This window comes from Ursus maritimus, unplaced genomic scaffold (genome assembly GCF_017311325.1).
Source record: "Ursus maritimus isolate PB19 unplaced genomic scaffold, ASM1731132v1 scaffold_20, whole genome shotgun sequence".
Classification (NCBI taxonomy): Eukaryota; Metazoa; Chordata; class Mammalia; order Carnivora; family Ursidae; genus Ursus; species Ursus maritimus.
Genome location: NW_024424453.1, coordinates 28,184,450 through 28,203,352, shown reverse-complemented (window position 1 = coordinate 28,203,352; position 18,903 = coordinate 28,184,450). Strand labels below are relative to the sequence as shown.

General features: G+C 48.6%; 1 protein-coding gene across 1 annotated transcript in view; it reads right to left on the bottom strand.

The window, feature by feature from the left end:
* Nucleotides 1-17,298, bottom strand: part of SLCO2A1 (solute carrier organic anion transporter family member 2A1) — a 44,319-nt gene extending 27,021 nt beyond the window's left edge. The window contains exons 1-3 of the mRNA XM_008711354.2: nucleotides 17,272-17,298; nucleotides 16,822-16,959; nucleotides 11,105-11,267 (exon numbers count right to left, since the gene is read on the bottom strand). Coding sequence (XP_008709576.2) covers nucleotides 11,105-11,267; nucleotides 16,822-16,959; nucleotides 17,272-17,298 — 328 coding nt within the window. The remainder of the gene's footprint in view (nucleotides 1-11,104; nucleotides 11,268-16,821; nucleotides 16,960-17,271) is intronic.
* Between the last annotated feature and the right edge of the window lie 1,605 nt (nucleotides 17,299-18,903).

Sequence of the window (18,903 nt, the reverse complement as noted above, 5' to 3'; positions counted from 1 at the left end):
CCCATACCCTTGCCCCTGCACCCTAAGGAACTGCCACCAGGCCAAGGAAGAAGGCCTTGCCTGCGCTTGGCTCATCATCAAAACTATTTTTTAGTGGATAGTAAGGACGGAAGATAGACCTGAGTGAGAAGGATGGTGGTTTAAAGCCATTTAACTTTAATTTTGGCATTTTATTAATATTAATATTGGAAGAGATGTGAGTTTAATATGTACCCCCCAATTGGGAGTGAAGCAGAACTTATTCTTCACAGGTTTATTCAACAGGCTGATGAGGAGCTCTTCGAAAAAAAAAAAAAGTGATTGGCTGAGCCAACATGAGTTCATCAAGAGCCAGTCATGCCAAACCAACCTCATTTCCTTTGTTAATGGGGCTCACAGACCAGCAGGAAGTTGTAACATGGTGTTACTTGACTGGAGGAAGCCTTTTGACAAAGCCTGTCATGATATCCTGGTAGACAAGATGTGGACACGTGTCTGGGGAGTCCTCTGGGGAGAACTGGTTCAAAGCGTGCCCAGGGCTGGCATCAATGGGCCAGTGCGACCCAGGAGATGGTCCTAACTGTATACCATTCAACACCGTTGTCACAGACTTGGGTGAAAGCAGGAACAGCTGACAAATTTGTGAATGACACGAAACTGAGAGGAATAGTTAATAAGACAGACAAACCATAAGAGACTCTTAATCACAGGAAACAAACTGAGTGTTGCTGGAGGGGAGGGAGGTAGGGGGATGGGATAACTGGGTGATGGACATTGGGGAGGGTATGAGTGTAATGAGCACTGGGTATTATATAAGACTGATGAATTATAGACCTGTACTTCTGAAACAAATAATACATTATATGTTAATTTAAAATAAAAAGAAAAAAAAAAAAGACAGTCCAAAACCTGAACACTCAAAATTAGGCCTGAGGCTGTAAGGAGGGGCTCCAACCAAGGAAATGAATCTAATGGAATTGGTCTGGACTGCTATACCAAAGTATCCTAGACTGGGTGGCTTGTAAACAACAAAAATTTATTTCTCACAGTTCTGGAAGCCGGACGTCTGAGACCAGGGAGCCAGGACAGATAGGTTCTGATGAGAGCCTCTTCTGGGTGGCAGATTGCCGACTTCTTGTTATGTCCTCACAAGGCAGAAAGAGAGTGAGGGAGCTCTCTGACCTCTTTTTTTTTTTTTAAGATTTTATTTATTTATTTGACAGAGAGAGACAGCCCACGAGAGAGGGAACACAAGCAGGGGGAGTGGGAGAGGGAGAAGCAGGCTTCCCGCTGAGCAGGGAGCCCGATGTGGGGCTTGATCCCAGGACTCTGGGATCATGCCCTGAGCTGAAGGCAGACGCTTAATGACTGAGCCATCCAGGCGCCCCGGCTCTCTGACCTCTTATAAGGGCTCTGATCCCATTAATGAGGACACAACCCTCGTGACCTAATCACCTCCCAAAGGCCTCACCTCCTAACACCATCATGGTGGTCCTGACTTCTCTGTGCTGTTTCCCCCCTTTAGATCTGAGCCTCACATCCTTTCTGATGTTGGCCAATCCAAGCTCTGAATCCTGAAGAGTCCTTTGCCCTGTCTCTTGCTGGTTTCCTGTCTCCTGGTGAGTGACACACTACCCAAATGTGCCTGGTGGTTCCCATTTCAAACCTTTGGGCCACAGGAGGTGTCTGGGCACAGCCAACGGTTCTGCTCTAGCAGGTGTGGCAAGAAGGGCAGAAAGCTCCTCCCTGTGTCCTCCAGGGATGCTCAGGGAGCCCCAGGCCTCCTGCAGAAGAGATCAATGGTTTCTTTAAACCATAATCCCCAGTGGGACAGGGGCCCACACTGTTTCTGTGGGGCTATCCCTCACTCCCTAACAGTTTTCCTGAGCCACTGGAATAGTAACCACCCTTTCTTTTCCTCCCTGTGTGCTGACTCTCCCGAGGAGACCACCCCCTGCAACCACTCACCATGCCCAAGACATACACTCAGCCGGAGATGCTGGAGAAGTGTCTCCCCAGGGGAGCAGGGTGCAGGATACAACTTGCAGGATGTAGCTTGCTTGCCTAGCACTGCCCCCCTCCCCACCAGACCCAAGCAGAGCTGCCACGCCAGCCTCATTCCTGAACAGGGGAAATGACTAAACAAGCCTTGGGGGCCTGACTGGGAGGGGGAGCCACACTCAGGTCCCTACTCAGGCCTCAGCTGGAGACTTCGGAGAACAAGAGGTTCTCATTTCCAGGCTGGCCAAAGGGGGAGATTGTAGCTTGCCCACAAAACAGATGTTAAGAGAGCCTGACAGACAGTCAACAACTCTCATATCGACTGCCAGGGCCTTTAGAGAGGCCATGGTCCTATTGCCATGGAAACAACCAGTTCACCTGAGGAGCCCCAGCTCCTTCCCAGGCCTTCCCCAAATGTTCAACACCACAGCCTAGCGTTTTCTATCATTTCTCCCCATTGGTTTCTATTCTTTCCTACACTATGTATTAAAAAATGTTCCACATCAAATTTCATTAGGTTTTGCTATATTCATCTGTTTGGGGCTATTTTTTTTCTCAGTTGATTTAATCACCCCCATGTGCTTTGTGATTCCCCCCCTCCCTTATTGTTTTCTTTCCCTTTTCAGATTAAATAGATCCAACTGGCCAGGTTGTACAACTTCTACCCCAATTGCCCACTCACTAACCCCCTCAACACACACACACTTTCCCCTTCCCCCCCAGATACACCCCCACCTCCACACCCTCACCAACCCCTGCCATACACACTTTCCCCTCTCACATACATCCCCATCTCCACGCCTCCCCCACATTTCTTCCCTTGCATAGGTCCCTACCCCCACCCTTCCCTTCTCCACATATATCCACTTCCTGTCCACACCAGTATACCTTCCCTCACACACACACGTATACACAATTACCCCAGAGACACACTCACACTTCCCCCTCCCCGCTGCCGAACACCTTCTGAGCACACCCATCTCACACCACAGCTGGGTGTTCACCACTGAACAGCCCTGGGCTTGTTGGCCATGAGCAGTTCCCTCAGTGGCAGGACCCTCGGGGGCTCCCGTAGCTCAGCGGACTGGGTTCTGCTCTGGGGTTTGGGGAGCTGATTCCAGGCCCTGTGTGTTGTCCACTGAGGAAGAAACACAGTCACTCAGGAGCCTGAGGCTTCCCCTCCTTCTGCCTCCTTACCACCCTCCTTCCCAGGGACACCCTTGGGACGAATGAGCATGGCTGAGCTGGCACCTTTATGACTTAAGGACTAGAAAGTGACTCTTCCCTTTCTTTTCATGACTGCTTCAAAAATACAATCCAACCCCCACCTCTTATCTTGCAGGAAGCTCCCTGCTTGTGTCCATCCATTGTCTGCACTGGGGCCGACTTCCCTCTGGACTTGGCTTAGGAGCTTTCACAGGTTACACCTAGTCCTGCCAGACACTGGTTTCCGAAGACCCTTCTCTTCTGTCCTGAGGGAACTGGTGTCACGTTGGCCTGTTTCCCATCTACCCAAAACATCTCTGCGCCTTCCAGAAGTGGTCTTGGAGCCTTGGCTGGGTAACTAGTCTTTTTTTCTAAAGGCGCCAGGCCACATTTCCGGACCCCTCTGACATTTAGAAAATCTAAACATTCATAAATGTCTGCCTGGCCTTTTTAAAATTAGCAATTAGCTGTTAAAGGTCTCCATGATTCCCACAATGTTCAGCCCCTCTTTATTTTTTTCCTAAAATACATAGTTACTCTTCATTTCCCATGTTCATTTCTGGAGTAGCTTTGCTCCAAGGGGAGGAAACCAGCAATCAAGACATAACAGGTCTGGGGGTCATTACTTATGAGTAACAAATTTCAAATGTCACATCAAGGGTAGGCAAAGAAAAATTTGCTGGACAGCTAACGTAGGCATTTTACCTATACTATTTTGTGTTAATTTTGCCCTCAGAACACCCTGAAAGTGAAGGTATCATGGGTCCCATTTTACAGATAAGGAAACTGAGGTTCAGAAAGGTAAAGTAGGAGCTTGCTTAAGGAGCCTTGGCAAGTAAATGGCTGAGCTGCATTTGAATGTTGAAGTCCGTGCTCCACCCATCACACGAGGCTGCTCCGACTGAGGGTCTGGGAATACAGCAAAATAGCAGCCCAAGCTTCAGCTGAGAGAAATCCTATGGACTCACATATGGAGGATGCAGCAGGGACTATGTTGAGGGAGGAGCCCTGCTCCAGGCCAGAGCAGAAGACCTACAGTGAGGACCGGGGCAAAGCTGCCTTCAGATGCCACAGGATGCCCAGCCCATCAGCCATGAGCTGTGCGACTCAGCTTGCTACAGGAAGCGGGGTGCTTGCTCATTTGGGACCCTAGTTTACCCAGCATCATACATATCTTATCCTCACCACTGCCAATTTTTTTTCAAAGATTTTATTGATTTATTTGAGAGGGAGAGAGAGAGAGTGATTGAGCATGAGCTGGGGGAAGAGTAGAGGAACTAGCACACTCCCCACTGAGCGTGGAGCCCAACGAAGGCCTCCATCCTAGGACCTCAAGGTCATACTTGAGCCAAAGTCAGACACTTAACTGACTGAGCCACCCAAGCACCCTACCCCACCACTGCCAGTTATAAAAGCCAACGTTTAACAGGCTCAATTCTGAGCAAGCATCCTCCCAGCCCTCGTAGCCTTGTGAGCAAGTGTCCATTTCATACGGGGAGAAACTGAGCCTCAGCTGTGGAGGAGGTGGCCCGAGGATGCACTGTGAGGGAGTCTCCATTCCCAAGGACTGCCTGACTCCAGAACACCATTCAGGGTGGTGCATTTAATAAAATTCATTTGTTCCTGATCGCCTTGCATAATTCAAAACTAAAGTTCCCATAGGAATACATTTGAAATAGGAGTTGCGTTTCAAACTTTTCCCATGAAGTGAGACCTTCTGGATATTTTCATTTGCACATATTAGCATAGCGCATACCCATGCTGCACTGGTATCCAGCGCACAGCCCCAGAGAGATGCCACGGATGTGGCTCCTGGGCCAAAGTCCTCCTCCCACCTCCTGACACCGGGAAGATGCCCTGAAGGTGTCTCAGCTCTGAGCACTTCCAGCTGCTGCTCCAACCCCAGCCAGAGCAAGGGAGACTGCTGTGCCTCATGGCTGCACATAGCACTTACACAGATGAAACAAGCAACGACAATGAAAGAGTTTATTCTCCCGGCCTGTGGTTCCTCCCTGCAGGCTGAGAGGCCAGCTGTGGCCCCTGTCCCAGTCCCCTTCGGTTCCCCCTCACTGGAGTTTGGCTAAGAGCACTGAGGTCAAGCAGGGAATGGCAGAGTGTCTCCCTGTCAGCAGGGAGGACCATGGTGGGCTGAACCCCAGCCAATGGACTGTCCCTAACAAGGCGCAGAGTGATTGCTTTCAGAGGCCCACCCGTCTCTAACCACCCTCTGTGGTGGCTGCTTTCTGTGAAGCAAATGCCATTGGTATGCGGCCCAGGCTTCGGGCAGCCAACCCACCAACCCAGAGTGTGTGATGCCTGGCAGGGTGCCCTCCCCTCAGCCTGGCTCCGGTGCCCCAGACTCCCTTGCTGACTTCATTAACCCAGTCCTCATGCTGCTGAAGAAGTGCAGGGACCCTGGGTCTGGAGTGGGCTTGGCACAGGGTTCTCTGGCAGGGTGGCCAGCAATACCCAACTCTCCTACAGAGCTGGCCTCAAATCCCTTGTCTAGACTGAGGAGGAGAAAGAGCATGGCAGGACACCTAGGTTTGGGTCTGTCTTCCTCCTGGACCTACTTGAAGAAGGATTCAGTCTCTACATAGTCCAAATAGATACAAGGCCGTAACGCAGTCATGAGAAGAGATAAGTTCACTGGTGATTTACATAGAGGTGGGGAAGATTCTCATGATCAGAACCCAACAGCCATTTCATCATTAGACACTGCTACTCGGGCTCCATTCTTTTTCCATTCCAGCCACCTATCTCTCCCTACCCGAAGTCTCACAACCCATAAAGGAGTCCCTTCGGGGCACCTGGGTGGCTCAGTTGGTTGAGCGTCTGCCTTTGGCTCAGGTCATGATTTTGGGGTCCTGGTGTCGAGCCCCACATGGGGTCCCTTGCTCAGTAGGGAGTCTGCTTCTCCCTCTCCCTCTGCCCCCCACCCCCTGGCTCATGTGTGTACTCTCTCCCTCTCTCAAATAAATAAATAAAGTCTTTAAAAAAAAAAAAGGAATCCCTTTATCATTCTAAGTGATTCAACTCTTGAACCTGACCTCTAGATATGACAAAAAAAAAAAAAAAAAAGAAAAAGAAAAGAAAAAAAAAAGCCTGACATTTAAGTAAACAGGTAAACAGGAATCAGAATCAGTTATTCCCTTAGCATATCCTTTGGTGGCTCATTTATCCTCAGACATCTTCAACTCCAATACGATGTGCCAAAGATGACCATTTGTGGACTGGGCCTCTCATTGCTGTTCATCACAAAACCACTGTCATGTCTTACGTCCTTCAAAACATGTACAAGTTTATCCCAGATCAATAAATTATCATAAAATTAGCCCCAAAGCAGTGTTGTTCCTGGGGTGCTGAGTGAATGCAAAGGCAAAACCACTTTGTAAGGCTATTCCCCCAACCCAGACCACACAAAATTTCTACAGGGGAAAAAAATCCCACTACAAATGATCCCAGAGTCAAACATTATAAAACATACAGGAAATAATCCACCATGAACAAGAGCAAGCAAACACAAAACATGGGAGGATTAGCATTCCCAAAACTTTAGCTAAGGGGAGCAAACTGAAAAAGACTATAAAATAAATATGTTTAAAATAATTGAAGAGACCAAAGTAAAAATAGAAGTCATAAGGCAATATCAAAAATCATGAAAATAGGGCAGAGAGATAGGAAAAACTAACATAATAACTTTTAGAAATTAGCAAAATATATAGAGCCATTAAAATGTACAATGTAGAGTATGAGTTGGATCAGATTAAGAGAGCCGGAGGGAGACTCAGTGGGCAGGAAGACGTACCTGGATCACCCAGGAGGTAACTTAGATGAATAAAGCATTCGAAACTATGAAAGACAAGAGACGAGGAGGGCAGACATCAAAATGTATTATATACATTTTGTAATGTATACATTAATGTATTATATGTAATACATTATATATTATATGTGTTTACATATATTTTATATATTTTTATATGTAATACATTATATGGATTTTTAGAGGAAAGAATGGAGAAAATAGGGCTATGCAATATTGGGAACATTTCTGGCTGAGAGTTTTTCCGAATCAAAAAAAACCTTAATCTTCAAAAGAAATAGCACATTGAACTTCCAAACAGGTAAGTAAAAATTAACCTTTACTTAGACACCATATGGTAGACATGCAAGACCACAAAGACAAGAGAAAACCTTAAAGTCAACTAGAAAGAAAAAACAGAACTCCCAGAAAGGAAAGACTATGAGACTGACGGAGAAGTCCCAATACCCGAAAGAGGAGCCAGGAGACAGAAGCATGGTACCTTCAAAGCACTGAGAGGAGACAACTATGCATTTAAAATCCTGCTTGCACCCAAACCATAATGCAAGGACAAGGGTAAAACTGACATTTTCAGACACAGACTTAGAGATTTTCTCATTCATGGGCCCACCAGCAAGTAATGCTAATGAATATATTTCAGGAGAAAGGAAATTAAATCAACAAGTGTAGGTGAAATGCCAGAAGCAATTGTGAGCAAAGAAACCAGTAAACTTGTGGGTAAATACACAGAAATGCTGGCTTATTTATAACTAACAATGACTATAATAATAATGGTTACTAGGGGGAGGTTAAAGACAGGCAGAACTAAAGTACGGGACAACAAAAACATGGAAGATGGAAGAGGACAGTGAGCAGTAAAACATCCCAGCATCCATACTTTGTTCTGTTAGAGAATAAAGACATTCATCAGCTTTAGAGTTTGTTACGTCATAAGTCAGTGTTAAAATGTAAGAGTAAGGGTGAGGCATACTGTGTTCATGGACTGGGAGACTTGATAAACACGTCCAGGATCCCCAAATTGATCTATGAATTTAATGCATTTCTAATAAAAATTCCAGAAGCATTTTTTTTTAGATAGAGACAAGCTGATTATAAAACTTATGTGGGAAGGCAAATGAATAAGAATAGATAAAACAATTTTGAAAAAGAAGTATAAAGCTGGAGGAATCATAGTACCCAATTTTAAGTTTTAACTGTAAAGTTGCAGGAATCATGACAGTGTGATAGTGGGAAAGGACAGACACAGAGACTAATGGAAAAGAACAGAAAGTCTAGAAAAAGACCCACACAAGTATGACCAATTGATTTTTAATAATGGTGCAAAAAATATTTAGTGGAGAAAAGATAGTCTTTTTTTTTTTTAAGATTTTATTTATTTATTTATTTATTTGAGAGAGAGAGAGAAAGAGAGAGAGAGCACAAGCAGGGGGAGCGGCAGGCAGAGGGAGAGGGAGAAGCAGGCTCCCAGCGGAGCGGGATACCCAATGTGGAGCTCGATCCCAGGACCCTGGGATCATGACCAGAGCTGAAGGCAGATGCTTAACTGACTTAGCCACCCAGGCACCCCAAAAGACAGTCTTATTGATCAATGATGTTAAAATAATTTAACATCCATATACAAAAAGAAGAAAAAGAATCTTATAAAAAATTAACTCAAATGGATCATAGATCTAAATATAAGTGGGAAGCTATAAAACTTAACAAGAAAAAAACCCCAGAAAACAAAAAACACATGCATAGGAGAAAACTTTCCTGACCTGGAATTAGGCAAAGAGTTCTTAAATGTGCACCAAATCCATGATCCATTAAAGATAAAAGAATTACAAATTGTATTTCATCAAAATGAAAAACTTTTGCTTTGCAAATGATGGTGTTAAAAGAATATAAAAGATAAGCTAAGGCCTGGGAGAAAACATTTGCAAATCTTCTGCCCAATAAAGAATCTGTACCCGGAATTTATAAAGAGCTCTCAAATTGAACAATAAGAAAACGAATAATCCAATTACCAAATGGGCAGAAGGCTTGAACAGACACCTTCCTGAAGAGAATACATGCATGACAAATAAGCACATGAAAAGATGTTCAACATCATAAACTTGTATTTACAAAAAAGAACCCGAAACACAAATATTCATAGCAGCTCTATTTGCACCTGGTACAAACCGGAAACAATTCAAATTTCTTTCAATGGGTGAGCAGGTAAACTGTGGTATATCCGTGCAACGGAATGCCACTCAGCAAGAAGAAGGAATGAACTAGCGATATATGCAACAACTTCAGTGAATTTCAAAGGCCTATGGCCCAGGAAAGAATCCAGTCTCAAGATGTTACATGCTCTATGTTTCCATTTCTGTGTTATTCTCAAAGCCACAAAACTATAGCGATGGAAATGGGCTAGTGGTTGCGGTGGCTGGGGAGAGTGTGACTATAAAGGAACAGCATGATGGACGTGTTGGAGTGATGGAACTGTTCTGTACCCTGATTGTGGTGGTCACACAAATCTCTCAGTGTGTTCACATTTATAGAACTGGGCATCACCCCCCAAAAAGTCAATCTTACTCTCTAATAATTTTTTTAGATGTTTCAACATAAGGCTAACTAGTAATGTGTAACTTCCACACCAGTAGAAGAAAAACAAATAAAACTAAAGAAATAAGACATGACATTAGAAGGAAGAAAAGTGCACTGATAGGCGGTGAGCTGAAGCACACCAACCACAGGTGACTGGCCACCCCCTGAAGGAGAGGAAGTGAGGAGCCAAGAGGGAGTTACTGTCTTCTTTCTTTTTAAAAATGTTTTACCTAAATTCAATTTAGTTAACATACAGGGTACGTTTAGTTTCAGGGGTAGAGTTTAGTGGTTCATCAGTTGCATGTAACACCCAGCGCTCATTACATCACATGCCCTCCTTAATGCCTATCACCCTGTTACCACCATTAAAAAATAACATAAGAGGGGCTCCTGGGTGGCAAAGTCGGTTAAGCCTCTGACTCTTAATCTCAGCTTAGGTCTTGATCTCAGGGTCATGAGTTCAAGCCCCGTGTTGGTCTCCACACCCAGCATGGACCTTACTTGGAAACACACACACACACACACACACACACACACACTCCCAAAACCATAATATACCAAAACCACCAGGCTGTATACCTTAAATGGGTGAGCTGTATGGTATGTGAATTATGTCTCAATAAAGCTGTTAAAAGAAAAAAAGGAAAGAAAAAAAAAAGAGGTATCTGAAGGAAAACAGATGAATCTTAATGAGCAGTATATAAGTGTTGTGTTATTTTCTTTACTTTGCTATATTTTGATTTTTTCATATTAAAAAATAAAATAATTTTTTAAAGAAAATGGAACTCTTACCAGGCAGTTTCATGTTATTTAATTCCTTATTTATTACTTACGTAAAATCCTCATACATCTCTCCCTACCACAGGGCATATCACTAAGAACCAGAGACTCTGTTACAGAAGGGGCTACTTTGTCTAAGAATTAGACCCTAACTGACTGGTGCCCTTGGGAAAGTTACTGGACAACTGGACAACTTTGAGTGCCAAGTTTTCATCTTAGACCTTTCTCTCCCTTTCACAGGTGTCCAGGAGAATCAAATGAGAACACAGTTTAAGTGTATTGTAACCTAAAGAATGATGGACGAATGTACAAATGTCAGGAAGTATTAAACACATGATTAAACATGCAGAAAACCCACAGATCTCATCATGGGCAATGCTCTGAGCCTCCGCCAAGCCCATCACAGGCACTGCTCAAAAGCATCCCTGCTTGTGTGCACTGGATCCTTCCTTGCATGGAGCACAGGGAATTACAGGGAATCACAGGGGGAGGTGAGCCACCAGCCGCATGCCCTGACCTCAGCAAGTCAGGGCTGCTCCGAAGCTCTACACAATTCTGTATGTTTTCACTTTCAGATGTGCTTTGGGGAGAAGCAAAAAATAAAAGCCAAGGATACTTTCTGCTGGGAGCGGACAGCATGGCCTAGAGTGGTGTTCACTGCCCCAGAAGCATCTCCACCAACTTTGGTGAGATGCCCACTCCTTCCTTATCCCCTTGAAGCAGGCGTTGGAGGCCACTTACCAACGCTGGCCACGGTGTACTGGTAGGGCTCTGAGAGGAAGTGTGGGAGGGTGAGGACGAAGGCACCTGAAGCTAGGAGGAGACCCCCAATGCCGATCAGCCGTGGACGGTGCACCCGGCTGCCGAAGTAGCTGACAAAGATGATAAGGATGGCGTTGCTGATCTGCAGAGATAGCAGAGAAGCTGAGTGAGGCCAGAGACTCTGTCCCTACTCACCCACAGAGAAGACCTGACTGTACTTGGACGAGGAAAAGCAGACAGGCAAGAGCCCCCCAGTGCCAGCCTCGCCCAGAGCCTCACAGGGGGCCCAGGAGGTGCTGTTTCAGCTCTCCCCTATTGTCAGAATTCCTTCCCAGCCTCAGCCTCCTGGACCAGACAAAGGGAAGTATCTAGAGACCAGGAAAAGCTCATTGCTGAAATTTCAACCATCTTAGTCCCAAACCTTTTGGGGCAAAGTCCAAGGAAGCCTCCAGTTCTGGCTGGCTCCTAGGAACAGCACATACTCTCTAACTAAATGCCCTAGGGACGCTGGCTTGGTAGTCAGAATAACCACCAAGCAACATGTACTGTCTCATTTCATCATGCAACAACTCTCTTTCTGTGACCACAGTGGGACTCAGAATAGTAGGTAACTTGCCCTGGCTATGAGATTAGGAGGTAGCTTGAACTGGGACTGCCTGAGTTTAAAGCACCCAGTCTTAACTGGACCCGTCTACTGCCTCCCAGAGAAGTGGGTTTCTGCCCCACAGCTCTGCTACTAACCTGCCCCGGCCCTCCTTGGGCTTACTTCCACTCCTGTCAGTGAGGGAGGAGCACTAAGCCATCCTTAAGTTCCTTCCGGGCCGTAAACATCAGTAACTCCCTGTTCTTGGTGCTCCCTGGAAGGTGTGGTCTCCCAGCCCCACCCTGAGCCAGGGAAGGGAAGTGAAGGCCCAGCTTAGGGAGCAAGGTCTTAAATGATAGAACAGGGTATTGGCAAATCTTCTGACTACAACTCCATCCAAAGAGAAGATCCTCTGGCCCAGAATGTAAGCTCACCTGGACTGGAGGAGCCCTGAATGTCAGCACCCACAACCCTGCCCTGTCCAGACCACAGTCTCCTTCTGGCTGGAAAAGCAGGTACCCCTGTCTCAGGAAACAGGAGCCAGCGTTTTGGTATATGACTTGTCAAGATCACCAACTGGCCAGTTCTCAGTTTTCTTACTTTACCTCTCAGCACCATGTGATTCAGATGACCATTTCTTCCTTCCTGAAACATTTCTTTCACTGAGTTTCCCGGATACCACCTTCTCCTAGTTTTCTTCCACTGGCAGCATCTTTTCCATTTCCTTGGCTCGTTCCTCCTTGCCTCCCTGAATTCTCAACTCCCATAGCTCAGTCCCTGAACCTCCGTTCCTGTCTTGGTGAGCTCATCTGGTCCCATGGCCTTCCATGTTCTGTGTTTGCTTCTAATTCTCACAGACTCAGCACAGCCAAATCTCACACCTCATCTTCCCCCTCCCCGAAAACCTGGTCCCCCCACCCCAGTCCTCCTCATCTCAGTGAATTGGCACCTGCATCCTACCAATGCCTCAAGCCAAAAACCTGAGCGTCATCTCTGACTGCTCTTTCACAGCCACAGGCAGCCGTCAGCCATCTGGACCTTCAGCAGCCACCTGCAAGCTGCTTCTCTCCCACCTCTGTCACTACCTCCTGGTCTGAGCCCTGGCCGTATCCTACCTGAACTTCTTACAGCAGCCTCCTCCTTTCAGCAGACGTCTGCCTCCCCTCTTGCCTCCCTGCAGCCTATTCTCCACCCAGCAGCCGGAGTGGTTCTGCTGACACATCAGACCACATTCCCTCCATTCAAACTCCAAACCGTCAAGGTGAAGTCTGTCCCAGAGCCTCCAGAGCCCTACGGAGCCTGTCCTCCTCCCCCGAGAAGGCTCTGACCTGCTCTCCTCCAACCCTGTCCTCCCCTCCGCCCCAGCTGCTCTGCCTCCAGCTGTCCTCCTAGCTGCACACATACCCTCCACGGGGCCTTTGTACTTGCTGCCCCTTCTCTTACCTGTCCACAGAGCTTCCTTGCCATCTAACCTACTTTAGACCTCTGCTCAAATGGAAAGTTCTCATGAAGGGCTTCTCTGAAAAATAAGGGGGTGGCGGTGGGCGAAATGGGTGAAAGTGCTCAAAAGGTACAAACTTCCAGTTATAAAAGACGTAAGTACGGGGATGCCCGGCATGGTGATTATAGTTAACAACACTGTATCATTTATTTGAAAGTGGCTAAGAGAGCAGAACTTAAAAGTTCTCCTCCTCAGAAAAAAAAATTGTAACTATGTGAGATGCTGGATATTAACTAGACTTATTGTGGTGGTCATTTTGCAATATATACAAAGGTCCAATCATTATGTTGTATACCTGAAACTAATATCAGGTTAAATGTCAATTATATATCAATAAAAAAGGAGTTAAGTATAACTTACATTTATAATAATTAAATATCGCTTATAATTTAAGCTATAAATATATTTTATAATTTAAATTATATTTAAATATTTTTATAATTTAAATAGTTATTTCAAATATAACCACCACTCCCCTCCATTAATTTTTCTTCATAGCACTTACTGTAATCTGATCTACCAAGTTTTATTTATTTCTATAAACAAAGGTTATATTTATCACTAGAATGCTACACGAGCAGAGATTTTTATCTCTGTTCATTCCTGCCTCCCTGCACCTAGAGCAATGTTTGACACATAGTTGGTACTCGTTAAATATTTGTTGAATAAGTGAATGAATGAACAAATGACAGGCTGTTGCAAGAGGACACAACTGCCCATAAGACCCCTCCTTTGCGGCCAAGAGTAAGATGGTTTAAAAACACACAGAAAGGGGGTGTGAAGGTGTGTGGGGAGGTAGCCCAGCCTGATCCAGCAGCCTGATCTGGCCTGCTCCAGCCCTGGCCAGATATTATTCTAGGAGATTCTGAAACCCATACCTGGAAGCAAAGCGTTATTCTTAAGCTTCTTAGATTTTATCTCCCCATCTTTTTATTTCTCTATCATTTTTTCAAGAAATGATTGTAAGTGTCAGACTACATCAGCTAAGCTAACTGAAGCTGACTTTAAATGGTCTGGGTGAGGGACGGCAGAGTGCCCCAAAGGGGGAGGAAGGCCTGGGGTACCTGGGCCCCGCCCATCTGGACTGGCCCTTCCAGCACTCCCAGGGCACGCGCTCATTTCTCAGCGGAAAGTGGGACCTCCACAGCTGTTATGGCTGATGCTGGCTTAAGTCCTTGGTCCCCAAACTTTTCTTCAGCAGTGGAATCCCTTGGCAAAAACAGTGTTTCTATAATATAATATAATATAATATAATATAATATAATATAATATAATAAACTATTTATATATATACATGAAGCTGTTCTAGCTGAGGAGAGGAGAGCCTCTGTAGTCCACGCCTTAGCCCCTCAGCCCCTCTACAACAGCTCTGTGGACTTCCTGTTAGACCATCTGAGCGTCCTTACCAAACCCCATTGTAACACATCCCTGCCCATCCGTGTCCCAAACCCAGGGGGCCGCAGGGCAAACTGGTGGGAGGCATTAAGGGGGGCCTCTAGGGCTCCCTCTGATTTTGTCTGCTCAGGCCTGGCCTTTAGCAGTGGGCAGGAAAAGCAGCCGCTACACAGGGCAAGATGCCCATGTCTTCTCCCATCAGCTAAGCTCCTCATCCTGCCGCTGGCCTTTAGTACCCAGCCCTCCCCTCCCCTTCACTCACCCATCAGCCTGGAAGGCTCTGAGACTGGGCCGCTGCCTGATAACTAATCTGATACTGATTAGTAGCGTGCCTAGAACACGGAGCTGAGAAGGATTCAGTCTGGACTCAGCTGGAAAGACGACTGTGGTTGATTAGTGACGCCTGCCAGGGTCTCAGGATAGGACTGCAGTGACACGAATGTCAGAGATTCTGTCTTCCCTTCATGAGTGAGGACAGTATGTGCCAGGGGAACTATTAAAGTCACAGGCCAACACGAGGAGGGTGCAGTCGGTGGAAGGGTGCCAGGTCCCCGTACTGTGATCCCCGCTGTGCAGGAGCTAGCCGAGCTGCAGGAGCACAGTCTATGTGGAGAGGTAGACCGGTCACTGGCATCACAGGAAGCCACGACACAGACACACAGATAGAGACACACGTGTGCATGCACACACATACGCACACGCTAAAACACACGGACACAGACACAGACAGGAAGCAGTGGCTCCAGGAAGGATTTCAGAGGTGAGGCCTTGAGGCCAGCAGAGATGACTGATGGGCCACAGGGCTGCATGTGGGCAAGTACCTGCATGTCCCGGGTGCAGGAGACAGCCCATGCTGGGGGCGTGTGTGCACAGAGGGGCACCAAGAGAGATTCTGGCCATGTGTTTGGAGGAGAGGATTTGGGGAAGAGCAGGGCTGTGGACAAGGGAGGGGGGAGGACTGGTAGAAGAGGTGGGTTGGGGTTCAGAGGGAGGCCTTAGCATGGGGGGCCATCAGACAGACCTGGGCTCAGATGCTGGCTGCACTGTGTGCATGGACGTGGCTAGCCTGGATGGGGCACTTAGGTTTTAGATGCAAGCTTCCTCATCTGGAAACCATGGCTATGCAGAGACACCCCCACTCTTAGGGACTGCAAGGGGGACCTGGACAGGGCAGGGGCTCCTGAGGGCACTGCTGTGTCAGCCACTGAGGGTGAAGGAGTGAGGGCAAAGGAGCGTTTCCAGCTGGAAGCAGGATGGGGGATGGGGAAACTGAGAGGCAGTGGCTGAGGGTGGTGCTAGGAGGCACCCCACTTTCTCTTATGGCTCTATCTGAGAAGCTGCTCTGGTGGAGGCCAGGCTCTAAATTACTACATCAGCCTGATTTCCACTAAGTCAAGGGAAGATCGACTTCTGCTCTGGGAGGGGGAGGCCATGCCTCCATCGCAGAACAGTGGGCCTTGTGGAAGGAGAAGAGAGAAGCCAGGCCAGGGAGCCCCATCTCCTCACGTGGAACCACCAGTGTTGCAGCTGCAACGGAGGGGGCTCTGCTGCCTTCTCTGCCTCTTCCTCCCTGATTTCCAGTGACCCCTAGCTGACCCTGTCCTCTGACCTTCCACTCCCGATCTCTGGGGCCACCCCATCTTCGTCTAATTTTGATGTGCAGTCACCGAGGGATGGTGTGAAATCCCCGTTGCAGGGAGGTCACAGAGATCTGACCTTGTTTGGGAGTCAAGGCCATTGTGCAGCTCTGGCTCCTGCGATCAGCTAAGACAGGAGCCGCCAGGCCTGGGGCTGCTTCTCCACCTGCACGGCTAAGACTCATCTAGCCCCGGACTATGGATGAGCAGAGGCCACGTAAACTTGTGAGTGGTCACAGAACTCAATCAGAGAGGCACAGTTTGGAAGCAGACAGCCCTGCACCCCTGGGGCGAGCCGCTGCACACGCTCAGTGCTCTCATCTGTCAGGTGGGAGGACTCACGGGGCTGCGGTGGCTAGGCCCCAAGGTCAGGCGCTGCCAGACGCTCTTTGCTGAGGGCCTGATGCAGGGAAGCTTCAGGAACTGTAGCCGCCACCACGCCTACTGCATCTAGCGGTCCCTATTCCCCACGTGTACCTCCCAGCTCCCCGTGCCCCTGTCCCCCCCAGAGCCCCCAGCAGGACCCTGGGATCAGGCGGGTGCACGAGTGGGGTCTGAGGGACCAGAAGCTCCTGCTTACCTCGTTCAAGCTGGAAATGAGGCCTGAGGAGGAGCTGGAGAGCCCGAAGCGCTTCTCGATGGTGGTGAGGCTGCTCTTGAAGTAGGCGCTGTACAGGAGCTGGCAGAGCTGCAGGAGGCCATGGCAGAGCACGAACACCTGTGGGGAGACACGCGGCTGGTGAGGCCCGGGGCCGCTGGCCCCGCCAGGACCCCAGCCTTCCACCGTGGGACCTCTGCGGCATGGCGGCCCGCAGTCTGGCCTGTTGCCTCACCTGTTCCCTGGGAACACTTCCATCACGGGATGGTCCTGAGGGTGAAACAGTGTCATGGTTACACCAGTGCTTTACCCCGTGCATCGCTCCGTGCTGTCCGCCATTCCCACTCCTGCCATCCACATCCCAGTCAGCAGAAATGGCCCTGCAAAACCTCAGGGCTGGAGAAGCGCCCCTGAGGCAAAGGCCTGACTCACCAGGCCCACATCCAGGGCACTCGGCATTGCTGAGTTCCCTCGCCGCACCACCGTACCCAGCGGGCACTGCTCTGCCCTCCCCCTTGTGTCCTGGGAGGCCTGGAGGCGACTCTCCCACCAGTCCAGGTCACTCCCAGGGGCACAAGAAGCCCTAGGCCACATTGCTTCACTCATCTTGACCTGTCTTCCATTCCCGTCTCTACCCTCAACACCCATTCTCTGAGGCTCACCTCTAATGCATCATGATGATGCAAACCACCTGGTTTGAATGGCTACCCCCCAGCTTGTCATCACCTCTTATCTGGGGTATCTGTGATTGCGCTTGCTTCTCCTGGGCAGATGATAGGGTCCCCGGGAAAGCCCCAGGCCATTGTCTTTGCATCCTATCCCATCCCACGTGCCTGTCTTGTGCGTGAATTTAAGTTTGGGGTTGATGGGACAGATACACAGCTAGGAGGCTGGACAGCGGTTTGTAGCATCTGGAGTTGGCTCCAGGCTGAGCTCTGGGATTTCCTGGGTTCTCGGCTGGTGGGTTGGGCCAGAGCAGGCTCAGAGCCAGGAGCCCCACATCCCTGAGCTCCCCCGTAAGGTGCCCCTTTCTGAAGATTGCACTTTTCCTTCAGGGGAGGGTGGGGTGCCCTGGTGTTTCATAGCCTGCCAAAGTTCTTCCCTTAATTGAAGGGCTGGCATCTTAGGACAGCTACTGGGGCTCCACCTTCATTTCTGTTTCCTTGCACAGCCGAGCCCACCCCGTGTGCAGGGGCCCCTCTCTGGGCTGTGGGATTAGAGCTGACATTCCCTCTCCTACCTGCCAGGGCAGAGCCTTGGTGAGGCCAGCCTGGGGCTTCCGACAGGGCCCGGCACTGGCTGCCTGCCCACGCACCATGCTCATAGTTTCCAAGTCCAAGGAGGCCATTACACCCACGGAACCCCACGCCTCTCCCAACTGCCTCCTTCCTGAGCCTGCGGCCACCTTGCTCCTCGCTCCAGAAGGAAGCCTGTACATGTGGAGGCAGAGGTAGTACTCCATCCCTGCCTCCCTGGGGAGCCTCTGCTCTGCTTCACCTCATATATTGGAATTCTTAAGTTTTTGTGATACAGGCATTTTTGAAAACTAATCCCACTGTCTTTTACAAATGGGGAAACTGAAGTCCAGAGAGGGGGATGCCAAGTGCCTGCCCAGCACCCTGCATGCAGCTGGTGCTCTGGGCTTAGGGACTACCCGCTTGAGAAACCTGGGCTGGACCAGTTTGGGGCCTGCTGCTCACTCCACTGAGCAACTTTAGCCAGTTCCCGCCCTCTCGGGCCCTTGATTTCCCTGTGCGGCAATTGGGCTAAATTGGTGGTTCTTACCTCAGTTTTGATCCATAATCACCAGGTGGGAGGTGGTGGTGTCTTTGAAATATAGAATTCGGGCCCAAAGCCAGGCCTCCTGAATCAAAAGTGGTGGAAGCCCCCTGATTTCCCGTTGGCACCTCTCCAACTTGCCCTGTGCTGTGTGTGCGGGTCATGCCTTGTCTCCGGCCCACCTATCTCCCCGGATTACTGCAGCAATCCCTCACTGGCATCCTGCCTGCCCCCTGAAAATCCTGCATCCCACCACCCCCAGGACAGCTTTCTCAAACTCAGATG